Source organism: Poecilia latipinna, unplaced genomic scaffold (assembly GCF_001443285.1).
Source record: "Poecilia latipinna isolate Pla-1442-1.1 unplaced genomic scaffold, P_latipinna-1.0 Scaffold715, whole genome shotgun sequence".
NCBI lineage: Eukaryota > Metazoa > Chordata > Actinopteri > Cyprinodontiformes > Poeciliidae > Poecilia > Poecilia latipinna.
This window is the reverse complement of record NW_015113331.1, coordinates 56278-76869: the sequence shown is the minus strand read 5'-3', so window position 1 is coordinate 76869 and position 20592 is coordinate 56278. Positions and strand designations below refer to the sequence as shown.

Sequence of the window (20592 nt, the reverse complement as noted above, 5' to 3'; positions counted from 1 at the left end):
TGTGAATTAAACCTTTTAAAGTGGCCACTTGTCTCCAAGAAAACGAAAACCAGTGGAGGATGTGCTCTACTTGGATGAAGCCATCTCATTCCCAGAATTAAAACTCTACTGCAGGTACGGCTGAACAGGTGATTCACCTCTAATTACTTCATGGTTTATCTGCCAGAGTAAAGCAGGCCGAGTCCACGTCAACAACTTGGGTCGTTTCCCTGCATAATTACCTCTTAAATCCTCACAATAATAAACACACATTCCCAGTGAGCTCAACTGCTGATTTTAACTCCAAACTGGTTCTACGTAAAGTAACCTGTGAAAGCCCACAAACTGCCCAGTCACTAGCCAGCCCACCTGTGTGCCCAGGCTGCCCAGGGTCGGGGTACCCTGGGTAGGCGGGCTCGGGGCCCTCCAGTGTGACGGTGGCAACCGGGGCCGGCTCTGCCAGCATTACTGGTTCTGGTGGAGGCTCATCTGGGTCAGCTAGCTCAGGCTCCTTGTAAGCTTTGTCCTCACTGGCTTCAAAGCCTGGCAATCAACAAGGGCAGTAATTATTGACAACACAGGCAATAAGATAATGATTCATCACCAGCCTGTTTGCATCTGAGCTCCATCAGCTTCACTTTGACACATAAGCTAATTGGGCTAGCCGTTGCCTAAAAAATTCAATAAAAAGATGAAAAATTACATAATGTGAGAACAAAAATAATACATGAGTAACATAAACAAATTAAGAGATGAAGAGAAGATTTCCTTTGATTGGTTCTGATCAGGTCAAATACTGAAAAATATGTGTTACCATTAACCATCAAATCCCTTAAAACTCCATTATCAGTCTATAACACACACACTGAAGTCACTTTAAGACACTTCTTTAAACTCAGTGTAGAGCTGGACAATAAATCAATAACAATATACATGGCGATAGACATGTGACCAATCAATAGATAATACATCTGATAGAATATTCAATGATTTCATCGAACTCCAATCCAGAACCGCACAGCATTCTGGGAGATGTAGGCATAGGAAATACTTCCGTCGCTCAACCTCTAAACTAGGTTGGTGGCTTCAACTAGCTCTCTCACTCTTTGGTTGCCTAGCAACTCACTGATTCTTTGGTTGCCAAGCAACAATCTGTTGAGTAACTAGCACAGCAGCAGTTTAAGGTTAACTGCTTTAAAATAATAAGAATAGAAAATGTCAGGCCACTAGTTTGGCAGTATTTTAAATATTTAAAACAAAAAATTAATCAATAATTATTGATATTGACCAATATGAAACACTTGTATTGTGATACATTTTCAGCCATATTGTCCAGCTCTAACTCATTCTCCCTCTGCAGAGATCTTAAATAAAATAGTCAAGGACTCAAAGGCAGCTAATTTGGGATTAGAAATCTGGTTCAGAAACCTAAGACAACAGGCAATCAACTTGGTACCAAAAGCATGTCGTCTAGGACCAGCATTTAGAAAAAAAAATATTTTTATTACTGCTTAAACAAACATTTTCTGAGTAGTTTAATTTTTAACATCATTATTTTACAGATGTTTCACAAACACTATAAAAGGCCACATAACCTTTTTCCCATTTCTGTTTTAGATCAGTTTGCGTTACCAAAACATGTTGATGAGAATAAAAGCAGCAGGATTTAATTCAAAGTTCAATCTAGATCTCTTCACTTTTAATGTGCACATGAAAAATATATAAAATACTGAAACACTGATTGTTAATTAATGAGTCTCCAACCCCATGCATGAGCTCCTTCAATCTCAGTCTGCTCTATCCTAGGTGCACAAAATAGCGTAAATTGTAAATCCTTCCTCACAGCAGCTGCTAAGTCTCTAAAAAACCAACAATACCCCCAACAAATTCAGTAAATATTTAACTCCCTGCTTGTATTTAAAGATTTTCCGCATTTCAAACAACATTCTACTTACAAGAAATGCTGTTTCACTTCTCATAAATAATCTGTTGTTTTTATGCACAAATATACAAGATCATGTGTTACATTTTTAAATTATGCTACTCAGTTCCACATTATTTAGACTCTGAAAATGCTACTTTTAATAACTGCACGATATTTTCTAATGCAGTAAATTTGCCCTTACTGTACGGTAGGTTATTCTTGGTTCCATGTTTTATATTTTTATTTCTGTGTAAATCTAAGCGCTTGTACTCGGATGTCACTTTGCTGACAATAAACATATTTCTTTTCTATTCTAATACATAAAAACATCACAAGCCATCTCAAACGTCATCCGCCACACAGCAGCAAAAGCAGCCTTTCACAAACAAAAATCAACCCTGGCATTAAAGTGCCACCCACATCATTTGATTGGCAGGTAATGGCTGAGGTAAATGCACTGTGCTTCCAAACAACATACTGGTTTTTACAGGTAATAAACCTGCAATTACCTGCTCTGCGGCAGCAGTTCAGCCATTAAAGGTAAACCACTGCTCATGCTTTTATAGCCCATAAAAGTGCAGCATTTACGCTAAAAACATGCAGAAACTTTATTCTGTAAACTGAAGAAAATTATTTAAATGTCTGGAAGAGGATGATTTTTAATGCAGCCACAAAAACAAGTCAATAAGTAAACAGGCAGAAGCTGAGCAACATGGAAACAATGACTTCAGTTTCCTTTACATTGGTGGCAAAGCTGTGATATCAGGATGTGGTTCAGACTCACTGTAGTTCCTTTATGATACTAAATCTCCAATACAAATGTTTCTTTGTACTTTCTAAGTTTTTAAAAGATGCATAAACAATCACAAATACACCGTCAGTTGGATTAAATTTTCCATAAAATATCTTCGTTTGTATGAAATAAAGTGAGAGCAGAGCTAATCGATGCTTTCTGTTTCCGAACCATATCCTTGTTGCTTCTCCGCTGGATGGTAATCAGTTACGTTCAGGGAACAGTGGCTGGAATATATTAATGCATCATATTAAATTAGGTATGAATGATTAAAGACGTGTTTCACTCATGAAAAATGTGACGTGTGGCAGACAAGAGAGTAAAAATAACTTGTTGTGAATGAGCCGATAGTGTAGCTGTAATACCCACATGCAAATGAGACGTCAGAGTTTCGAGATTAAAAGAATCGCCCTCAGTGTTCAGTGACACAACTCTTAAAATGCCTCCAACTGAGACCTAAAAATAGCTCCAAGGAATCAGCCTGAAGGAAAAGTCTTTAATAAACCTGAAGGTTTCTTTTTATTTTTTTTACTCATCAGAAATTTTAGCGTGTTTGGGCTCAGCTTTAAGACTCTGCCATAAATGGTTTAGCTTGTTTCATTTCCTAACTAATCTGAAGCCATTGCCGTAATTTCCCTTCAAAAACATTTTAGACTGCTGAACTGAAGAGCTTTTTCAGTGACAGACTGCTGCATCCTTCGTGCACAACGGAGCGTTAATGCAGATCCTTCCTCCCAGCAGTTATCAGACTTCATAATCATCACTGTTCCCAACAAACTCAACAGCATCCTTGCTGGTATTTGAACAATTTACTGTCTTTTTGCTAATTTTTAAATCACATTTTTGCTTTTATTACACAGTTGCTTGTCTGCAATACACTGATGTTATGCATTGTAAACAGTCTTAACTTTTTAATGTTCAAAACACATGCACATTAAGTACATAAAAAATGAAAAGGAGTCATATTTAGATCTGTCATGATAAATTTTGCTGAACAATAAAAGTCATTACAATTAAAAAAAATGCCATTTTGAAAACATTTTCAAGTATTACAATGTTAATGACATTCCCAAAGATCAATAAACTTTAAATTCTAATGTACATTTAATATTTTAAATATGCTAAATAAATAAACAAAACAACAAACTTAACTATGAAGTCTGTGTGAACAAAATTGTTCCTCAAAAAAAGGGCTAGATGAGATTAAAGCACCAAACTGAAGAGTTTTGTGATCCAGTTTTTGGTAGAAAGAGAAAAACGATAAATCATGCAAATACCAAGTTTGTTTTAATTTCTCACGCAATTGATTTATTGCTTAATGAAACAGGCCTAATCCTAATGAGTTGTACATCCCTTGGATCAAGAGTATGATGTATCCATTTCTGACAAATGCACTTTATTTTTATATTGTAACACTTTTGGATGTTTTGTCTGAACTCATATATTGATGCTGCCGTTACATCTGAATTTCCCCAGTGTGGAGCAATAAAGGATATTTAATTCTATTTGAGTGGAATTTGGGTTTTCTATCCTTTATCCCTTTGTGTATATGTATATTTTGCTTATCCTTTTCCTTAAATATGCATTTATGGTTTTATTTTTAATTATGTCAGTTCTGGTCTTCCATATCAGGGCAGTTAGAGTTCATTGTAAGATTAGAAGTGGTCTGCATGTGTGTGTCCCAAACGGGCGACTGACCTTCTGGGCCAGGGTCGGCCGAACTATCGCAGCCTTCCTTCCATGGCTGCAGGGCAGCAGTGGTGGTGTCAGCAGTCCCGCTGGTGTCCAGGCTAAACATGTGGTTGGCCCATGCTTTCGCATTGGGGTTGAGGTCTGAAACCTTGGCTGATTCCTGGGAGAAAAACAACAACACAGTCCGGTCAGAGAAGCCAAGGCTTCTGCTGAAGCAACACAGATCTGTTGTTTGCTTGCTCAAGTTTTCACTCTGTTTAATGTAAATGTGACCATTGAAGATTGTTTCTGAAATTAACAATAATTTCCTCAGGAAAGCTCAGATTTGGAAATAAATTTAAAAGGAAAAACCGTCCGTCTGTGGTTTGAGGGAACCTCAAACCACAGACGCACCAACAGAGCTACTGGCTGAAACAGGAAAATCTCCATTCTAAGGCTGCAATTAACGATTATTTTAGTAATCAAACTATTCTGTCAAGTGATCGAATCAAAAAAATCTGATATTTTTTTCATTTAACCACATAAGCTATTCTAAATCAAAATTCAAAATAGGGACATAAATAATTAAGAAAATAAATAATAACAGCAATCCTCTAGCGTACACTTGGTCATTTATAGGAAAGGATGCATCTGAAGCTAAAAAAAAAATCCTAATATCAGAATCAGCCTTTATTGTCATCCCAAAGAAACATAACAAAATTCATTTCAGTAGAGCTCATCCCAAGAACCAAAAATTAAAGACCAACAACATAAGGCATGGGTAGGCGGCTGCCTGAGGCTGCAGCCATCATGTGAAAAGCTCAACCCTTTCTGACTGACTTCACATCAATACAGTGTAGGGCTGATCTGTTGATTATTTTTTTTGATTAACCTATCAATAATGAGATAGTAAAAGGTGCTTCATAGAATTTTTTTTGATCCGAGTGAAGCTAAAACTGCCACCTGAGAAGTTCTGGGTAGAAAATATTTTCAGAAAAGGTGAGTTTTTACCTCAAATGCAAAGTGTGTACATTTTTTGTTCATTTTTGGTTTAACTGCTGCTGTTCTTTGAGCAAATGGCATGTTTTAGCGTGTACTCCACTTAACGATTAACCAATGGATTGCTAAATTAGTTAATGATTATTTTAACAATAGATTCATCACAATTATTTCAAGCCTGCTTCATTCATAATACTTTCACCCATTTTCTCTACAAACAAAGAAGGAAACAAACATCGTGACAGACATTCATATAGCACCTAAAATCTTCACACTATTGCCGTTAATTAAATTTTAAATACATTGTGGCTTGATTCAGGGTTTTACTGTCAGCAACCAACAGTGAATAAAACATAAATCAGAGACAGGGAGGCATCATGGAGTGATTTATCGTTCGCCGGCACAGGCAATTTTTCCAAGACTGTTTAGTGACAAATAATCCAGCAGAGAAAAGAACCAGAAAAACTGAACAAGGAGCTGCAACTCTTGATTCAGAGGAAATTTAACCAACCTCTCTACCTGCAGAGACTGATCCCACACACACGCTACCAGACCAGAATAAACCAGACCACAGAATCAGATGCAGCTGGGTTCAAGCAAAATTCAAAATAACTTCCTTAGTTGAGCAAAAAAAAAAAAAAAAGTGTGCAGTGGTTTTTGGTTTTTCCGAAAAATAAGTTAAAGGTGAACTAAAGGGGACTTCCTGTTTATGCAGCACCAACGTCTGCGTAGCCTGATTGATCTGCTCTAACCCAGCAGAGGGATTCACGCCTAATTCTCACAAGTAAAACTCAGATTATGTGGATGAATATGAGACTTGCACAATCACTGCAAGTCAAATATAAAGTATTCTAGTGTAATATTGTAAGAAGAAGTAAAAGTTCACGTTAATGTTCAGAGTAACAATTAGAGATCCATGATACAAAGGCATCAACAGCTCCAGTGTTGAAGGTTTTTTAGATATTAAGATTAATTAATTTGGAGAGATTGTATTTACATTATTATTATTATTATTATTATTATTATATGACTTGAAAATGGTTTCAAAACAACAATTTTATCAGTTATCTCAATTTCTGGAACAATTTATTGTTGAGCATAATGTTATCGTAACAGGCCGTAGTCTTAATATCGGATATCAATGTTGGCCCATATTTTCATATTGATGCAGGCCCAGTAACAATACTGGTCAGAACTGGACCAGCAATTACTACGTCAAACTTTTACAGTTTCAAATCACAGTTTTTGTCACCAGGAGTGAATTACAAGCAGACAGGGGTGCCGGTTTGCTATGTCTCCAGTCTCCACCTATTGATTCTATTCCATTTATTTCCTCCTCCTCACTGGATGAATTTCAATATAGATTTTCTCTTTAGGATCTTAAATTCAAGCGAGACTTTTTGCTATTTCTACTTTGTCATGGGAGGACACCATGCCTGAGTTTGACATTTCTTTTTCATCATCAATTAATTAATTTTATTTGTAGCACATTCCAGCAACAAGGCAGATCAAAGTGCATCATGAAAACAAATTCATCATAAATACATGACAGAGTCAACAACTGTGAAAATCAGTAGCAGGCTTTACATTTTTGAAGTGCCATCGTTAAAATTATCAATACACATCTAATGCGTTATTCAATTTTCAGTTGTTGTGGTTCAAAAGCAACCCTGAACAGGAGGGTTTTTAATCTCAATTTATTAAGTTAACTCAGTGTTTCAGCTGTTTTGCACTTTTAAGGACGTTTGTTCCAAATTTCAGGTGAACAGATGCACTCTTCTGCAACTTCTTGTTTGATCCTGAACTGCCCTTTTCCCTACTTTTATCACAGAAATTAATAGAAATATTTTACTGACTTAGAAACCTAAATGCTGCTTTAAAGTTGTGTTTAGGTTCTAAATGAGTGAAGAACTCTCTATATTGTTAAAAACCATTCGCTTTTTTGCATTACAAGTGGAAATTAAAGTATTTCCTAGGGTCTTGGTGGCCTGAACCCACTGGAAATACTCACAGGATTAAAGGAGTAGTTCAGCCTGCAAGCCTCGCAGGCAAACAGACCGTAACCCAGAGCCGTGGTGAGAGCCAGTGCATCATTTAACTCCTCAGGCACTGGAGGCCAGAAGCTTCCTGTGGAAGGTGGTAAAAAGCTCCACTCCATCCAATCCATGATTAAAACTCAGTAAAAACACGCTCCAACATGCAGGCAGAATGAGACCTCTGATCATCCCCGTGTGATTTCGAGTTTTAGCCGGACTCCTCCGACTCCGTCTGCTCCGAGCTGCTCCGTCGATTCAACAAATCTGATGACAGCAGAGAGGCTCCGCTGCCCTGGTGGGCAAAGCTGACGTTGCACAAGCTGAGTGGCTGCCTCCTCCTGTTCAGCATCCGTGTCTGCTTTTGTTTTTGTCACCGTTGCACTGAGTCATTCTCTGGGAAAACAGCGGAGACGTCCATGGGGCTTTGAGGCGCTCACCTGAAGCCTTTGCGAACGCTAAAGCTCAACCCTCATGGGTGTTTTAATGGACTAACTCCACTAATTAGCTGCTGGGAGTAGAACGAAAACAGTGAAACCTGTTTCCTCTTACAGGAGGAGTAACAAGTCAAAACAAGAAGCAGATTCATAGAAAGAGAGACGAGTCTGACTGGAAGGTGCACCGGCAGATCCAGGCCAGGCAGACACACACACAGCAGACTATGCTAATGCTTCAGCTCCTGTCCGAGCCGGCTGCCATAGAAACCCCCCGCTGACATCACCGGACGTGTTGTTTTTTTTTTACCGGGCATTGCTTGACCTTTAGAGATTTTAAATGTTTCCATTCCTTGACAAGGGTGAAAAGGTTGGCTGGCGTGATGACGGAGAGAGAGACGGTTCCGTTTTGTTGGAGTGATTCAGAGGCGAGTTACTGTCGGTGTCATCCCAGGGCAGCTGATGAAGCACCGCCAAGATAAGAGCAGCGACTGCAAACAACTGAATCTGGACTAATCTGCTGGTGTGCAAACATCAGGAGCAATCAGAGGCTCGATATGAACTGAGAAACACCAGGGGAGTTATTTTTATTGCACACAATACTATGACAAACATCTTCTGGAATCAGAATAAAAACAGTCAACTATGGCTGAAAAGGATTAATTGGATTAATTGTTCTTTGTCAAATAATCAGCTAATTTAGTTAGCAACTAGAAAATATAGACTAAAAAAAGGCAATTTGTTGAAAGAACAACATAGTCAGAGCAGTAATTAAGACAAAACTGTATAGAAATCAAAGTTTGCAGAAAAAAACTTTGCTAATATTTTCTACCCAGAACTCCTGAAGTGGTATAATAACTGAGCACCTATTGATATCCAATAATTAATTCAGTATATTTTACACAATTAAAATACAGATCAAAGATAGGAGAATAATAAATAGGTAAAAGCACAAAGGACTTACATAAAAATCTACACCTAAATAGCAGGGGGAAAACAGTAATGTAATCCACAATAAAATCCTTCATTAGTTGATAATAAATTTTACAAAACAGTTATGTTAGTTTATTGTGATGTACAAATAAAAAAAGAAGTTATACTTTTTTTAAATCACACTTGGACTTTTTTTTGTCATTTTCCAAGAACCATGACTTTTTTCTTCTAATTTTAAAACTTTTTCCTGACGGACATTCAGGATTGAAAGTTCTACCATTAAGACCATTTCTACCATCCGTCAAACTGAAATTAACCTGATGACCACTTCTTGGATAATAATCGTGTTAATCTAACAACATTCTCCATATTCTCTACTGGTGAAAAACCAAACAGAAACAACTGGTGCTGTCTTTTCTAACAGACTCACTACAGTCTTTGCCTTTCTTCATGTCTGGTCTGAATTATAAATGCCTTGACTTGAACATTTGTGGCTATAAAATAGGTCAATATCCAATGCGTTTTGAACACATATGTGCTCAACATATGGGCAGGCAGGTTCGTTTGGCCAACAGGAACAGATTTTAGTTGCTTAAAATGCAGACGGATATGAAACTATTGGCAGGAAATGCTAAAAGTTGAGAAAACTACTTTCAGATAGTGCATATATTGAGGTCTACGCTTAACAGTTTGAGGCAAATCAATAAAATTACCATAATGAAGCTATTTTAATCAAATTCTGTGATGTAGAAATAGTTGCAGCATGTCCCTTTGTTCCCAACATGGAAAGATTTTCCTCTCTGTTTGCAGTGAAGCTGGATCTCCCTGAACTAAATATGCTAAAAACACTGGAAACCGTCGTTTGGTCCACTGATTGCTTTTCCACCACCAGCAGCTTGTAATGAGACCTACAGCCTGAAGCGTTACCCCACCAGACGCCATCAGGGCGTCAGTTTGCCCCCTTTCCATTTCCTCTGCTTCTTATCCGTTTTCCAGTCTTTATCGTGATCTTTCCTTTTCCAAATTTTGCGGCTTACAGGGTAAAAACACCTTCCAACGCCTGAAGGCATCACACTAAATTTTAACCCATTTAAGGCTGCAGGATGTAACTTCTTATATATGTGTGTGTGTGTGTGTTTACATATTTATTCATATCAGGCAGATAATCAAGCTAATTATAAACAACCAATCAGAGCCATGTAGCGGGTCTTAGCGCTGTCAATAACTCATTCCCCTTGTTGTAGCTAGCATAGTCTAACATTTATTACAGTAGATAAACAGTTTTCCTGTAGCTGTAAGTTGTTTTTCCACCATTAGTATATTAAACAGAATACACAAGCATGACTGACGGCAATAAGACCCGCCTCCTGGCTCTGATTGGTTGTTTTTGCTTGGGAACTGTGCATTTCTTCAGACGGCAATAGCAGCTTAAAAAGGATATAGAGAAGATTTATCTTTTGACAGATTGTATCTAGGCCTGTCACAATAACAAATTTTGCTGAACAATATATTGTCTCAGAAGTTAATGTGATAAGCGATAAAATTGTTGTTTTCAGACCATTTTAAAGTAATATAATGCAAGAACACATTGTCAGAGATCAATAAACTTTAAATTCTAATGAAGATTTAAGACTGGAGCTGGAAGACATTTTAAATATCCAACATATATAAACAAAACAACAAATAAAATTAATTATGAAGTCTTTCTAACAAAATTGTCCTTCAAAAGCAGGTCTAGTTGAGACTAAGCACCAGACTGAAGCCTTTTGTCATCCCGTTTTTTGTAGAGAGAAAAATTATAAATCATACAAATGGAAATTATTGTATTTGTTTTCATTTATTATGCAATTATTTGTATCATCATATACTGTCACCACATGGTGACAGTTTTAACAAATATGCAAAAAACAATTTTTATAAAAGTTGCATACTGCAGCTTTGACATCTGATCGAAAACACACAAAGGTAAAATCATAAATCATACCAAATTGTTGGACTACAAACTCTATTTGGTTGCATATTGTTGGGGCTTCCCACCCAGTGACCACATTTAGCCCAAACAGTCACTGCAGAAGTCAACCATGTGTTTCCATCAATCAACCCAGCAGGTCCAAGCAGCTTCATGGAGGAATAATACGCCATGCAAGCTGTTCGAATGCCTTCAGGAGACTTTTGAGACGCCAGGCAGAAGAGTTGCTCACAGAGAGGCTGAAAAGTAAAACAGCCTTCATCGCTTTGGCATGAGCATTTTTCAGTTCTTTAAAACCTCTGGATGTTTAGGTTTCAGTTCCGCTCCCTGAATTTGGAGACGTTCTGCAGAGTCTGGATGTCTCTTATCTCTAGGAGCCACCGTTTCAATTTGGAAAGATTTCTCATCCTGAAGTTACATAATCTTTGTGAGGCTACATGAGCAGATCAGCAGCCACAGCTACTTCAAAATGTGTACACAAACAGTAACTGCTGTGTTTATTACAAAACTAATCGGGTAATTTAAATCAGACTGATTTTTCCAACTCTAGATATGAGAGTTTAGAAAAAACTGAAGTTGGCATCACAGATTCAATCATAAGACCTGCAGGCATCAGATTTTTTAAATTAGGGCCTCAAAATTGAAACTAAAATGTGTATTTTTTAAATCAATGTAAACCCTTAGATTAATAAACCATCAGATTGGTACATAATTCAGTTTTCCTGTGTTTCAGGAACTCCTAGTCATTCATGGACTTTCTTTAGAAATGTAGGCAGTGAATGCTAGAGCTAGCGTCTGTGCTGCAGCTACATGTTTAGCATTGAGATGCCATTTTAAGCTAGGATAGCTTCAATGACTGGCTAACTCCTTTAGCAAAATGTGAATATGACGATAGTCTTTTCCAACATCCAATCAGATCGGTTTTTGAAGCAGAAATTAATCTCCAGTGAGCTTATCGTTAGTGGATGTCGCTTGTGTGTCAGGTTCACAGGCATACCAGGAACATGTGAATGCATCGGTTCCTGCAGGAACTTCTTTATGTAAAAAAGTGACCGAGTTAACATTTTGGGTGCATTAAAATCTATGCAATTAATTACTCAAAATTAATGCCAGTGGGGTCAAATGTATGTCAATAATTTACATAATTAATTAAATTAACTTGTAGTGAAACAGTGTATATTTTAAATACTCACATTTCTGTTTATGATAATTTTCTGCTACAGGTAAACTTGACATTTAAGATTAGAATATTAAATCAGATCAATTAAAAAAAATAGAGAAATGTGGTCTTAATGAAAATTAAACTATTTAGAGGTTATTTTTAACTTTACATACAAGCCTCATGGGAACAGATATTCTAACAAATAAAAATCCTCTGCATTAACCGAAGGGCCTGAGAGTTGATGTAATAAATTTTAATACAGTTTCACATTTAACCAACATGCTACAGTTTACCTGTAATGGTAATAATTATTATTTTACTCAAAACTGGAGAGAAGGAGAGAAGATGAGTCAGAATTTAGTCTCTGCTTTACAATGAAACCAATCATCTCCTAAAATAAAAACAGGCCGCAGCTCACATTACAGAGGCAGTTAATATGAATCACTTCGACACGTAAAGCGTGTTTCTAGCCGAAGAAGCCATTTCCTCAACATCTGGGAACAAAGTGAGGGAAGTGACTGATGGCTGCAGCCATCAGGGTGATGAACTGTCCGCAGGTCCTGATCCAACGCTTTCTAAGAAAGGTTTCTGAAATAATAACAGGAGGATGGAGGCTTCTCCTCCATCACTGTGATGAAAGACCTGGATTTACATGAGGATCAACACACTGGGCCCTTCAGACACACCCAACAGACAGCCGATTTCACATGATGCACTTTTTTGGCATATTTGCTGAATCTGTCACTTTGTAGTGACAGTATGGTTAAAAAAAAACCCATCAAGCTCCTCTAGCATATCCCAGTGCTCCCAGTATCAACTAGAAACAATCTATCAGAGACAGAAGGCGGATCTTAACGCTGCCCCCATTGCTGCACTGCAGCAATGGGGGCTTGTTCTGAACGCTAATGCTAGTTAGCATGGTCACCGAAGACGTCTGATAAATGGTTTTCTTTTAGCAGTAAGTCGTTTCTCCACCATTAGCACATTTAGCAGCGACTACATGAGAACAATTGGCAGCACTAAGACCCTCCTCCAGGCTCTGATTGGTTAATTTTGGTGCATTTCTTCAGATAATAATAGCAGCTCAGGAAGGAGGTGGAGGAGATTGATCTTTTCACAGATTATCTGCCTCATGTTATAATGTAATGATATGCTAACAGTTTTAACAAATATGTAAATAAAAAACATTTATGAAAGTTACATACTGCAGATTTAACTAAATTGACAAAAAAAAATAGCCCCACAATGCACCGCTGCAATTCACTATTCTGTTTGTTTCTTGCTGGATTTCTATTTGACTGTTGACAAAATAAGAACATAAACTCAAAGTTAGTCTCAAATTATATTCTCCAGAATTATAAATACAAAATTTAAAACATAAATCACCATGAACTTGATCAAAAATGTATATAAATAGTGCTGCTTCTCCAGTGGCCACACAAACAATCCTGCACACTTCCAGTTTGTTTGGGTTTTTATTTGTACTAAACTCACGAAAGGAAAGAAATAAAAGCAGGTCGTGCTTCTTCAGTTACAGGAGATGTTTTCATTCACCAAGACTTTCTTCTTCATAAAACACAAGCCAGCAAATAGCTCAAAACAATACCATTGTCAGGCCACATGTTGGCTTATTAGATAGAAAGCAACAATTTGAGCCATCAGAGGTGGCAAAAGTCAAACCGCTTTGCTTAAATTGCTGCAAACCAAAACAGAAACGCTGAAAAACGGCAAAAGAAAAAACACAAAACTCACCAAATGAGAGTTCTCTTTTGCCTCTTGTACTTGCTGCACCTGTGGTTCAGCTACAACTTTCGTGTCCTGGTCAGAAGTCATGAGCCGTCTGCTTCTTGGCTCCTCAGGGAGAAGTCTCTGTGTCACCAAGTAAGCTTCAGAGGGAGCAGACGGAGACAAAAACACATTAGCTTTGAACACGGATGTTTAGCAAATATCAGCTGTGATGTGTGGGTGGACGGAGCGGGTCAAAGGTCAGTGGCCGGCAGTTACTTTAAGGAGAGACAAAGATATGGCCATCAGAAGTGAATCGAACGCGATTAACATGCTGAATTTTTTATTTTTAAACTGTATTTCTGTTTGTGGAGCTGCAGAAACAGTTGAAATTTAATTCCACAAAACAATAAAAATGTAAAAAAAAATCTTTCTAATTCTGTTTACAATGTTCTGCTTACAATGCCTTCATGTTTTGTATTAAAAGGCAAAGACTGAGCATGTATTAGATTAGCAAAAGGACCAGGTGTTTTTAGAGACAGACTCATTGCACTCAGGTTATCTCCAGTCTCCTGTGAGACGACTAGCACCACTTGACTGGACCTCTGTTGAATTAACTGAAGTTACTTTAAATATTTATGTAATCATTTCTATTTTTATTTAAAATGCATTTTGGTAGAAAACAGTTTTTATTTTGATATTAAATGGTTTTGTTTTTTGTTTAGTAAAAATCAATTTTGTTGCTCTTAACTGATTTGTAACAACAATAAAAGAGGCAAATACTTTTTAAAGGCCCTGTAACTATTTGCATCTCTCTAGTTTTCTCACTCTCAGCTGATAGTCTCATTTTTCAAACTCGACTCCTGAGAGGTGGAAACACGTATTTTCTGCCGTTCTGCTGAAGCTGTGTGTGAAGCGCTGATAATCCAGCCCAACAATCGGTGCCTGCCTGTGACACGGGCTCTGATTGTGTTTGCAGACAAAGCAGGGAGAGAATGGCATGGCTGTAAAGCTGATGACCTTTGAACCACACAATGACGATGATACACAGTCAGTATGTCATTCCACAGATATGAATGGAGCTCAGAAAAAAAACAAATCTAAAAAGAATAACCATTTTAAGATCAAAACCTTCCTGAACAGTAGAATTAAAAGCATTTTTATCTATATATTTTAGAATTAAGTAATTATTTTTATATTATTTCTTTGTAGTTTTTTTAATTAAAAGCTGTTTTATGCAATATATTGGAGTAAAATGACTTTTTATTAGATATTTACACAAACTTGCCTGGTTTAGATCTATATCCTGCAGTCTGCACTTTTAAAACTAAGCAGTGATAATGTTGGAAATGTACACAGTTAGGTCAGAGATGTACTTGCACAAACTAATAAGATGTAAATATATTGTTTTTAGAAACAGGGGATACATTCTTCAATGGTTTGGTGTGTAACAAGCTGCTTCAGATTCCTGTATACAAACTACAAGAAAACATATGAAGACCATTACATGTATTTTTCTCCAGGTTTCCTACTTTAAAACTATGAATTATTTAGATTTTGAGCCGAGAAAGACAGCAGTTAATATAAAAAGTTTCCCTTATATTTAAACATAAAAAACATGTGGAGTTGACATTTTAAAGTAGAATCTTATCTAAGTACAGTTAGATATTATAGAAACAGAAATCTCTGTCTCTGTACCTAGGAATGCACTGATAAAAAAAAATAAAACAATATCCAAAGTCAATATTGTTGTTATGCCTGATAACTGATATTGTACAATATTGGCCCAGTTTCACTACTGGGCCGACACAACTGTGTTAAAAAAATAAACGTCAGTTGATACCAATGTTACTGCAGATGTATTGTGCATTCCTACTAGTAATTAGTTTCATTTAATCATTTATAGTTACATGAGTAACTTTTTGGGAAAAAAAAACAGTAACAGTACATTTTAGTTTTACTTGAGTAATATTATGGAGTAGCAGTACTTTTACTTGAGTAAACTTTCTGGATATTGATTGAGTAACTTTACTGATTGAAACATGTTTCAGAGACACCTACAATTTATGTCAAAGTGAGACCTCTTGTTTGTGTATAAACTTTGTTGTTGTTTGTAATGTTTTCTATCTGCTGAGCCAAGACGATACAATAAACATCGGCCTTTCATAATAACACATTTAGCTGGACAATAAATCATCCCAGTAGTTATTGTGATAAACGATGTTATTGTTTTGAGGCCATATTTAATGGTAATGGTATAATAGTGCAGGAACACATTCTCAAAAATCAACAAACTTTCAATTCTATTGAATAATTAATACTGAAACTTTAAGACATTTCAAATATCCAAAATAAAGAAACCAAACATCAGAAACGACAAATAAAATTAATTATGAAGTCTCTGTAAACAAAACTGTCCTCCAAAAAAGGGCTAGATGAGACCAAAACACCAGACAGAAGACTTCAATGATTCAGTTTTTGGTAGAAAGACAAAAATCATAAATTATGGAAATGGAAATTATTACATGAATCAAGCAATTAATTGATTCATTGCTTATTGCAACAGGTCTGAGTATACATTATATATTGTCATCCAGTACTGTACTGCCGTGTGCTAGCATGTACTGTACACAGAGTGTCTTCAGTCAGAGGCTTCTTCAAATTCGCTGCTAAATCATATATTATGATCAGCTACTCAGTACTTGAGAAGCCTTTTTGTTAAACATGTGTTCCCCTTGGATAATTTCTTTTTACTTTTATTTGAGTAAAAACATGTTGAAGCAGTGATTTCCAAGTCAAACCAGCTTAAAAATAATAACATAACAGAACCCCCGACCCGGGCTAAAACACATGAACAGTAGGGCAGTGAGTCAGTCTCATTGTCTAGACAATCCTGAACCAAAACATCCTCCACCCTCCCGCCGTTTTCCACACCTTTGTTTTCCTTCTGTATAATTTTACAGAGTAATTTATGACCCCGTGGTTCTCTGAAATAAATCTGGCGCAAAAAGCCGCAGTGGTCCACCAAGTATGTTTCCAGTCTGACTTTTTTACAGGCAAACAAGTGGTTCTGTTTCAGAGTCTTGGAACGCAGATTTAATTGGCTTCTTAAGAGCGAACAAAAGTCTACTGAGATCAAGAATTAAACCTTATACGCAATAATTTATCAGAGATTCTCCAGCAGGATAACAGAGTTTGGATTTCACAGAAGCCACATGTGAGATGAGAAAAACTGGAGAAAAAGATATTAAACTGAGAAACTGTTTATTAAAGAAACAATTATCAAGGATTATAGTTAGTTCAAGCTGACTGATCTCTAGACAAAATTTGTCATTAAGATTCAGTAGTTAAAACATTCTGAAGTGCCAGAAAACATGACGACCTTCTGGTAGCTAAAGCCAAAGCAAACTGCATTGAGTCAATTCAAGCGTCTCAAAAAAAACAACAACAAAAATCAATAACTATATATAATGCAATAAACATGTGATCAATATCAATAGATAATACATGTGATATAACATTCAATATTTATAATATTCACTGAACTCCTATGCACAGCATTCTGGGGGAGTCAGGCAGAGGAAAGTCTCCCACCGTTAGCTAAGCTAGGTTGGTGGAATCAACTCACTCACTCAGTCTTCGGTTGCCTAGCAACTTGCTCACTCTTTGGTTACCTAGCAACAACTTGCTGACTAACTTGTGCAGCATCAGTTTCAGGTTGTGCCTCATAACTGCTTCAAAATTTCAAATATTGATGTGGAGTGAAAACTGAATAAAACTGGAAAGGTCACACCACCAGTTTGGCAGTATTTCAGATATTTAAAACGCAAAACAAATCAATAAATATAGACATGAAATGCTTGTATTGTGAGATTTTGTGATATTGGTAAATTTGTTACTATGTTAATGTTTTACAACTCTAGATTTTACCAACACTAATAATTATTATAAATGACATTTAATGAAAAGCATCTTTAATTTCAGCAGAATTAGGAAAAAATTGATGCTTTTCTATTTAAAAATAAGATCAACAGGAAGATAAATTTTAGTTTCACATCTTATTATTCTAATCTTTCCATGATAGCAAAAATATCAAAAATATTTTAGAAATCCATAAAAGCAAAAAACATATATGTGAAAAGATTTCAAACCATATCACCCATTCCAGATTGATACCTTGATTCTGCTTGTAAACGTTTTAAAAACTTATTTTACAGCCATGTTTTAGCATTTTAATCAGCCAGTTTAATTTCTGGTCCAGTTCTACTTTAATATCATTCGTCTAAAATCCAAAAAGGTGGTTAAAATTGTTATTCAATTGTTTGTCAAAAAGACAATTAAAAAATCCTGACCGGTAAAATGTTAAAAATTCAACTGGAATGTGGCAAAGCAAACATATAATGTAAGGGGATCAAAATAACCACTTAAATTCCGTGCAATTTTTACCCAAAACACAAATATTGAAAGAAAAGACGTCTCTGAAGGGAATTTCAAAGATTCTCAACAGCATTACCATAGACCTGTCACAAGAACAAATTTTGCTGAATGATAATTGATAAATTGTAAACTAGAAGTTGACATCATTTTCAAGAACACATTCTCAAATATCAATAAACTTTAGATTCTAACAAACATTTAACACTAGAGTTGTTTTGTTCATTTATCAAAAATAAATAAACAAAACAGCAAATAAAATAAATTATGAAGTCTCTAACAGAAAATGTCCTTCAAAAGACGGGCTAACTGGGACCAAAACAACAGACTGAAGACTTTTGTTATCCAGATTTTGGCAGAAAGAGAGAAAAAATAAAATTAAAACATAATGCAAATGGAGAATATTGGGTTTGTTTTAATTTATCATGAGATTAATTGATTTGAGACAGGCCTACAAACCATTTGTAAAAAATGAATTATTAAAGTAATTAAACTACATACAGTTCTAATTCTTTACACAGTCAAAAATTAACAATTGCTAATTAAGAACTATCAGAAAAAACTTCAGTAACTGGCATTAAACTGTGAAATAATTTGAATATTGATTTTTTTTATTATCACACAAACATAAATATTATTATTTATTATTAGTTTTTTTGTTGTTGATGCTTGTTGTTTTTTGTCAAATTTAAAACATAATGGTTGTTCTTGCTGCTGTAATTAAATTTAAATAGACACTATATTGATGGATTAACTAATAAATGCGTGTTTAAATGTTATATATTTGTATTAGACATATAATACATGTTATTTGTATAGATAAGCTTATACTTCCACCCATTCCCTTGGATTTGCAAAACAAAAGATTTGACATAATGCAACACGCTGTATTTTTGTAAATATTCAAAAAATAAAAACACATAAAACTTTGAGACAAAAAGTAAAAAGCATCTACCTTTAGGGTAGAAATAGTGTAAATGTAGCTATAAATAATGACGCCTCCCAACACAACAGCCATGTTTGTTTGGATCAACTTTCCAAGTCAACACAGCAACTTCCACCACAGACGCAATGCAGACTCTGAGCCGAGAAAGACTGCAGCTCCCGGGCTAAAGGCCACGGCCATAACCGGCCTGTGGTTGGAGGGTGAAGGGGGAATACTATAAAGACTTAATCAGAGGTCGGTTCGGTCCGAATATGAACGTTTAAACACCAACATAACCCAGCTGTTAAAAAGCACTGCTGTAAAGTTAACTGAGCTAGGAAAGTAGCAACCGCGGCTAACTACAACTGGAAAGATGGCGTGATTCCGCGAAATTCCCAACCCCTCAACTATTACAGATAACATCAATATTTAGTTATAATAACAGAAAACATGGATGTCAATCCATTCCCACCTCCACGGGATGGTAAAGGCCGTTTCTCACTCACCTGTCAACTCTCACTGCGCGGCGGTACAAACACTGACGGAGGCGGCTCTTGGTGTTGCTGGACTCGGGCCTTCACTTTGGCTTCCTTCCGGGCTTTTTACGCCGACTTATCAGCGAGCAGCCAATATGAGCGCCTTCTCTACCGACAGCAGCTCTAAACCTCACCAAAAGGAGCATTCAGGTGTAGCTGCTAGCTGTCGGGAGCCAAATGTAGCGCAAAACGACGCCCCCGAAGCTGGAACCAAAAAAGGGCTGCGAGCTAACAGTTAGCTAGGTGGCTAACTATCAACTTTGTGCACTCGGGCTCAATAAATCTGGCGCCTCAAATCTCAAGCGGTGATGGATTTCTCCAGGCCAACAGCTGGCTCTGCGCAAAGAGGCAGTCGAAAAGCGACCGAAAGAAGCCCTGAAGCCAAGGAGAGAGCGTCTCAAAGCTTCAAATCGATCAAACAAGCCGTTGGTGCTAAAAGATGAGGCAGAAGGGATTTTGGAATGGAGAAGTCGGCGTTTCCTTTCCCTTTCGTGTGCAGCACTAAGATCGTCTATTGGTCAGCAGAGGAGTCACTCCAACGAGTTTGGAGACAAAATAAAACATTTCTGATAATTAAAATGTCATTCTCATTATTAGACTATGGATATCGCTCATTTTGAATTAACAGAATTAATGCGTGAAAATTTCACAAGACAAAAAATGGGAAAAATACTGAAGAGAATTACCACCACTAGGAAAAAATTAATTCTGATTTTAATCACAAAATTCTGATTTTAATCTCAGATATCTGAAGAAGAAAAGTCACAATTCTGACTTAAATCTCAGAATTATACACTTACTATCAGAATTTGTTTTTACCTCCTAATTCTGAGAAGAAACGTCCAAATACTGATTTAATCTCAGAATTTTTAAGAAAGAAAAAAACTAGATTCACTGATGAGATTAAAGTGGAAATTCAGATTTTCATCTCAGAATTCTGAGGAAGAAATTAAATTTTCTGACTTTTATCTCCGAATTACAAATTTAATCTCAGAATTTATGTTTTTTCTCCTCAAAATGATGAGAAAGAAAATCAGAACTCTAACTTTAATCTTAGAAGTCAGATTTTAATCAA

At 36.4% G+C, this 20592-nt stretch overlaps 1 protein-coding gene across 4 annotated transcripts in view; it reads right to left on the bottom strand.

The window, feature by feature from the left end:
• The window catches only part of larp4b (La ribonucleoprotein 4B), a 36764-nt gene extending 16741 nt beyond the window's left edge, over window positions 1–20023 (bottom strand). For 2 of the 4 annotated variants that reach the window (XM_015045243.1, XM_015045244.1), the window contains exons 1-3: window positions 7378–7666; window positions 4395–4548; window positions 349–522 (exon numbers count right to left, since the gene is read on the bottom strand). In XM_015045243.1, the coding sequence (XP_014900729.1) occupies window positions 349–522; window positions 4395–4548; window positions 7378–7533 (484 nt within the window). In that variant the 5' untranslated portion in view covers window positions 7534–7666. Of the gene's footprint in view, window positions 1–348; window positions 523–4394; window positions 4549–7377; window positions 7667–13649; window positions 13784–19487 lie in introns of those variants that run through there. The other 2 variants (XM_015045245.1, XM_015045246.1) reach the window with 2 other exon arrangements.
• Between the last annotated feature and the right edge of the window lie 569 nt (window positions 20024–20592).